Source organism: Quercus lobata, chromosome 2, assembly GCF_001633185.2.
Source record: "Quercus lobata isolate SW786 chromosome 2, ValleyOak3.0 Primary Assembly, whole genome shotgun sequence".
Taxonomy (NCBI): Eukaryota; Viridiplantae; Streptophyta; class Magnoliopsida; order Fagales; family Fagaceae; genus Quercus; species Quercus lobata.
In genome coordinates this window covers 42283153-42290080 of record NC_044905.1, presented here as the reverse complement: position 1 = coordinate 42290080, position 6928 = coordinate 42283153, and the positions used below count along the sequence as shown (strand labels likewise).

Genomic DNA, 6928 nt, shown 5'->3' with positions numbered 1-6928 from the left:
TCTATGTGATGGGGAGAGAAAGTACGAATATGGAGGTCAAGATCATTAGACCAGAACAAGGCAAGGCTACCACTAAAATGTCTCCTAAGGACGAGAAACTTATTATCAAACTTTAGACGGCAACGAATTTTCTCCATATAGGAATTTTTCTTTTTGGTTTCCATAAGAAAAACTAAACTGGGACCTTTTTATTTCACTAACTCAGAGAGCTCACGAACTCGCCGCTGGTTCCCAAGCCCGCGACAGTTCTAGCTTAGACAATTCATGGAGACCGGCGTGGCTGAGTGACAGCCACTGCCGATATGGGTTCCAATGGGGTACAACCATGAGAAGAAGAAGACCTACGTCTTTTTGTTATGGGCTCTGTTTCAATACATGCAGGTCTCTTCCTATTTAACTCATTTAAATCATTCATGTTAGCATCAGAAGAAGAGGTGATGGGCTTTCTATCAAGTCTAGTCCACGTACCTTTATTTTTTGCTTGAGATTTACTTTTTGGCCCACAAGAGTTGGAGATGTCCACTAAGGGAGGCCTTTCACTCTCAGCCCCGGGTTTCACTACAAGACTCAGCCCATTTGCTATTTGGAGCCCACTAGCATCATACTGGGAGATAGGTGCAGAAGTTGCTGCACCCGGATCTTTTTCAGCAGAAAGATTTCTTTGGGAGACTTAACTTTTCATTAAATGCTCCCTCCAGAGAGAATGCTTTAGGTGGAGCCACAAGGTCTTCTGTCAAACCCAATACGCTGTCAATCATCTGTAGGGTCTCATCAAAACTTTTTGAATCATCAAACAGGGACTTTGCGTGTAGGACACTTTCGGATTCACCAACCCGGATTGCCTTCTCTGGCTAGACTGTCTTGAACAGAGGAATACCAACTTCCTTGCCTGACACATCTCTCAAGGTGTCATTCAAAACCGTCGATGGTTTTGGTGTACGAGGCTGGGTGTGTTCTGCCTGCTCAGACCCCACACCGACCCGCCATGGTCTACGAGACGGGAGGTCCGTTTCAGCTCTCATCCAAGGACGGAATTGCTTCTTATCAAAAGACACCTTATCTTTCATACCAAGCCAAACATCACAATCCCTGTCCTCATTCATTAGGCTACCGCACCAGTAGCAGAAGTTTGGGAGTCTTTCGTAGCGAAAGGAGGACCAACCAGTCACCACTCCTTTCTCCCAGATTTTCCTACCTCTACTCAAAGGTTTGGTCACATCAATAGACACCCGGACTCTAAGAGAACAGCCAATGCTTCCCTTCTCATCCGAGTCTACCACACGAACTACCTTACCTATAGAACTGCCAATGGATAAACCCAGCTCTGGTGTCATGCTCTTAATGGGTAGGTTGTGAATCTGGACCCAAAAAGAACATTTCGAAAACGAAAGGGAAGAGATAGTAGTGGTATTGTTGATGCATTGGAAGAGAATCAAGTGTTTATCATAGGTCCATGGTTCCAACTCCAAAACCCTTTCCAAATCCATCTCATTCTCAAACTCAAAGACTAGTTTATTCTCATACACATCATGTATACAGAAAGGTTTCCGAGTTCGCCACAATGGTTTGAAGGTTCTGTACACTGCCTCCCTGTTAACCGAACGGTGAGTTAGGAACTTACCAGCCAACAATGATTTTTGGGTTCCAGTTATTTTCAGCAACTCAAATCCGGCTTCTTCTTCCTCAGAAAGGGAGAGTTTTCTCCAAAGGTTTTCAACTTCCTCCATATTAGGACAGGAGAAACTTGACGGTGACGTAAGAAAAGAAGAGAAAATAGAGGATATGAAGGAGATAACAGAGGAAAGAAGAGAAAAAAGAAACGAGAAAAGACAAGAAAAAAACAACCCAAACACCCTACCGCTATCCCACTAAAGAGATGAGCAGAGGATACACACACCTATACTGAGATGGGGACACTATTCTACAAGTTCTAGAGCGAGCGCCGCTCAACCCTAGGACAGGAGAAACCAAAGGCTTTTTGGAAGCGCTCTTCTATTGAAGTTGAGAAGACATGATATGAGCTGTACCCGTACATCCCTAGCTTTAAAATAGTAATCAGACCTAATGTTTCCACATAAACTATACATGAAGTTTATGTCGTGGTGCTCTAATTGCAGCCCGTATAGTTGGTTCAATCTACTAACACAACTTATGATTCGAAAGAAATTGGGGGGAAACTGGTTAGGGCACAAGCCGTAAAACCTAAGGGTGTCAAGTACGAGAGGGTCAATGAGAAATCTAACCTCACCCTCTAAAATGGCCATCAAAGGGAAAAATTCCACGTTTGGGTTAGAGCGCCTTTGGAGTGCAATATCGCCCTCGTGACAGTAGGCAATATCAACATCTCAAGGGACGCCATTGGCCGCTCTAAAGTTAGCCAAGGCGGCCTCAGATGCAAGAAGGTGAAAGTATCCCATACCTAAAACCTAGAGTGAAGATAAATTGAAAGAAGAAGAAAGAGTAAAGAAAACTTACTTTGAGCTTTGAGAAGTGATGATCTGGAGTGGAGTGTTTACGCATAGGAAGAGTATGCTTGGCAGAGAGGAAGTTGAAGGAGAGAGGATGTAAAGAGTGAAATGAAAAACTTGGAGGAACTATTTATAGAGCCAGAACATTTAATGAACCAGAAGGCGGGAAAGTCCTTTAGGCTTCACTTCGCAACCCTCCACACATGTGGGCACGAATCATGAATCGTCAGGTTATGATAACGGTTAAATGTGACTGCCTAGCGTAACACTTTTTTTGAGAAAGTATCGATGGCTATCTCGTCCACTCAATAGCCGACGGTTGGGCTTCCTGAGGAACCACTAACGCCACTCATTATCCTTGATTCGCTCCTGTAGCTAGGCACGAATCAAGAGGGGGACATTGTACGGGCCTGGGGACCTGGCCTAAAGCCCAGCACGCCACCCCATCCCTTTTTCGGACCTATAACCTCAATCCGAACACCTTCGAGCCCAATCTGGGCCCAATAGTTGAAATGAGATTGTGTTGTCTCGGGTACCTTAAGCAAGCCCCTCCCAAACGTCTTTAACCTAGTCGAGGGGATTATAGCTCGAAGACACTGTACTCGGCTGCTTGGAAGTGCCTTAGGGAATATCGCTGCCGAGCGGTCTTTTGAAGGTGGGAATCAATTCCAATGCAATTATCACCTTTCCCGACGGGACATACACTTTGAAACGATAAGATTAGACCCCCCCTCCGCACAAGTGAGGAAGTAATCATGACACCTCCACTTGCCTTAAGCTATAAATAGGAGAATGGATTGAGAAGAGGGGGTTGGCAACTCCAAAGAGAAAATACAGAGAACAAGAGTGACTATATCAAGAGAAAAAGAGAGTTTACGAAAACAAGTGCGCAACTAGGTCTCCGAGCAAAGGATTACAGATGGTAGGAAACACGAAACCCATGATATAAATAGATTGTGAGCCCAAATATAGGTTGAGCCCGTTAGCCATACCTTGGGTGCACACAAGTTATTTGTTGTGGTTATGTTAAAGTTTAGTTTGGGTTGTAATATGCATGTGTATTACTGTGGGATCGTTTTGAGATTTTATTTTGTTTTGATTTTGGTTAAAGTTGTGTTTTTGTAGCTATTGTGCCAACTGTTGAAAGAACATGGTGCAAATGTGTATTTTTTTTTTTTTTGGTGTAATGAGAGGTTTTTAGCAATGTTTTTAAAACATAGAAAGCCGCTATAGGTCAAACATCATTATTTTATTTACATGATATTTGTTTATTAAAAAAAATTCATAAGGTTTAATGAGTGTAATTTTATAATAGTGCAAATGATGTTTTACGTTTATTGTTGAAGCTATTGCACTAGTGTACTTATAAAGTTGTTGTGATAATATTAAATTAGCTTCAGATCATGTGTCAGATCATATATTGGGCATAGTAAGTACTTTCTACTCAACGAACTAGTTTTTTAGACTAAGCAAAAAGATGTTAAATTTGTGCTTTGTGGTGGGTTGTAGACTTGGTGTAAACAGGAGGCTTGCGTGGTGATATAAGTTAGTTTTCATTGGATATTGGGAGTGCTAGCTGTGTATTGTGTATACCTGTATTGAATTAGTAATATATGTTACATTAATTTAACTTAGTGGCAATTTCTTACTTTTTGTATGTAATAGATTTAAAATAAATAAAAACTTGGTGGTTCTATTGTGTTTATTAGAGAGCTTAAGTGGGGTATTTGTATTGTGCGTTATTGGGACATAATTTGGTATTCGTTTGTGGGGTAATTTGTTACTGACTGTGTGTTTTGTGCAGCTATGATAAGTTTGGCTTTCTTCTGTATACAATGATATGTTCAATTTCTGCATTGTGGTGGGTTGTTGACTTGGTGCAAGCAGGTGGCTTGCATGGTGATATAAGGTGGTTTTCATTGTATATTGGGAGAGTTGATTGCGAATTGTGTATATCCAGATGGTTATTATCCATGATGTTGTCTATGTCATTTCCTCTTAGGGACTTCTATTAGTTGACTCTTGAGAATTATAGAATGACATATTTTAGTTTTTTCTGAAATTTGTAAAGTTGTTCTTTTTTGTTTAATATTTTGTTTATTTTTTGTTATTTGGTGCAATCTTGTTGTAGTTTGGGCCATTTTTGTTGTTATTTGAACTTTTATAATTTTTGTTTAAGGGGTAAAAGATTATGTTTTGGATTAATGTGGGAGGTGGTCTAGTGGCCAGGCCTTATCGAACCTTAGGCTAACAAAACATAGGCCTTAGGTTCAAGTTTCCCTAATCCCCACCACCACTACAAGAAATATGGGTTTTGACAGCGTTTTTTTTAGCAAAGTTTTTAAATTTGCCACTATAAGTGGTATGCTGTAAAGTTTTTGAAAAACGTCGCTAAAGCGTGAGCCTTTCGCGACTTTTTTACAATAGCAGCGTTTCTTAAAATGCCACAACAAGTATAGTTTTAGCAATTTTTTTTTTTTTTCTGGTTTATAAAACGTCGCTGTAGTTATTATTCCCCAGCATAATGCAAAAAAAAAAAAAAACATTATAGCGATGTTTTGAAAATGTCGCTATATGTTCCCTCATCTTTAATTTTCCGCACAAACTTTTGTTAACATTTCATTTCTCACATTTTTTCCCTCTTTTTTTTTTTCTTCCTTTTCTTTTGTTCACTTTGTGTCCCAAACTCCCACTTCTCTAGTCTTCTCTAATTCTCTTCTCCCACTTCTCTAGTCTAGGCTGCCACACCTCTTCTCCCTCATGCCGCTACACCTCTTCTCCCCTCACACCACCACCCCTAGCCACCGCCCAGGCCACTGCCGTAGCAACCCCAAGCCACCACCGACCCACCAAGGTCATCTACTCCCCAGCCACCACCCATTACCATCACCATAGCCACCGTGGCCATCATCGACCTCCACTATCATTGTAAGTTTATGTACAAGTTTGTAAATTTTTTTTTTTTTCTAGTTTATTTTTCTATAGTTTGTAGATTTTAATTTTTTTTGTTATTGGTTTTGTGGTTTAGCTAGCTTGAGATTAATTTTTTTAAAAGAGCCCACTGCCCACTAATGTCAACAAGGAGATTCTTCCACTTGATGAGGATTTCTGCTTAAAAATTATATCTTCAATGTGTTATCATTATTCAACATATATATATATATATATATGTGTGTGTGTGTGTGTGTGTGTGTGTCTGTGTGTGTGTGCTTGCTTTAGTTTTGATTTTTTAACTGAATGCAGTAAAAGGCTGTTTGTGATTGAATATGGAGTTGATGAAATGCTTGAGCTTTATTGGGTTTAGGTAAAGTTGGAATTCGGCAGGCACAAGGGGTATGAGTTTAACTAGAATAAGAAATATAGAATGACAAAGGAATCGTAGAACTAAGAAATGACAGAGTGAGAGAATCAAAAAATTATATGTGTGTGAGTGTAAGAGAAAGAAATAGTGGGAGGTGGTACTTTGAGGCAGAATGTGTAAACTTGTGCATATATTGGATGGCCTGCAAAAGCACTTCGGTAAATAGAAATGGATGTAAAAATATGTTAGTTACTATTCCCCAAATGTGTCAATCTTTCCGTTAAAAATGTATTCTTTTTTTTTCTTCTTCTTCTTATAGGATTTGGCCTAAGCCTTGCATATACGCTAGATTGAAGTTTCTTCTATTAAAGAAATCGGACCATATGGAGCATCTATTTCAGTTGAGACATTTAGATATAATGGGTAAGTTTCCTTATGTGTACCATATGACAAAGTTTGGATACAATTAGAATTCAAATATTATTTGCAAAGTGATCCTTAATTTTTTTGCCTAATTGTACCAAGTCCCAACTCATTAAATTTTTTTGCAATGGCACCCTTATTTGCCTTCCACATCATTTAAGTGTCCTTTTTTTATTTTGAAGATTAACCACTCATTTATTGTGATAACTTGGGATTTTTATTGGAAAGGTGCGTGCTTGACTTGAGCATAGTAAGTAATTTTTGCTTAAAACTTTATACTTGAGATGTTGATAATTGTATTAGGGTGGATTGTTAAGTTGGACCAAGCGGGTGGCTTGCATGGTGCTATTAAGCGGTTTACATTCATATTGATAGTGTTTATTATTTTATGAAAATTTGAATGGATATTGTTGAGTTATATTTGTTGATTACTTTTTGTACTTCAATACTTGTAAGTATTCTATATTTGTGATTATGATAATTGTATTGGGTGGATTGTTGTGTAGCAAGCGATGGCTTGTATGGTGTTATAAGGTCGTTATAATTGATATTGTGAGTGTTTATTAAATTTGGAAATTTGGATGGATATGGTTGAGTTATATTTGTTGATTATTTTTTGGACTTCAATAATTGTAAGCATTCTATATTTGTGATTATGATAATTGTATTGGGTTGATTGTTGTGTTGGAGCAAGTGGGTGGCTTGCATGATGTTATAAGGTCATTGGATTTCAATA

At 39.0% G+C, this 6928-nt stretch overlaps 1 protein-coding gene across 1 annotated transcript; it reads right to left on the bottom strand.

Annotated features, from left to right (window-relative positions):
- Window positions 1-851: 851 nt before the first annotated feature.
- Window positions 852-1727, bottom strand: LOC115964669. Its single transcript, XM_031083933.1, has one exon. The coding sequence runs from the start codon at window positions 1725-1727 to the stop codon at window positions 852-854; it is 876 nt and encodes a 291-aa protein (XP_030939793.1).
- Between the last annotated feature and the right edge of the window lie 5201 nt (window positions 1728-6928).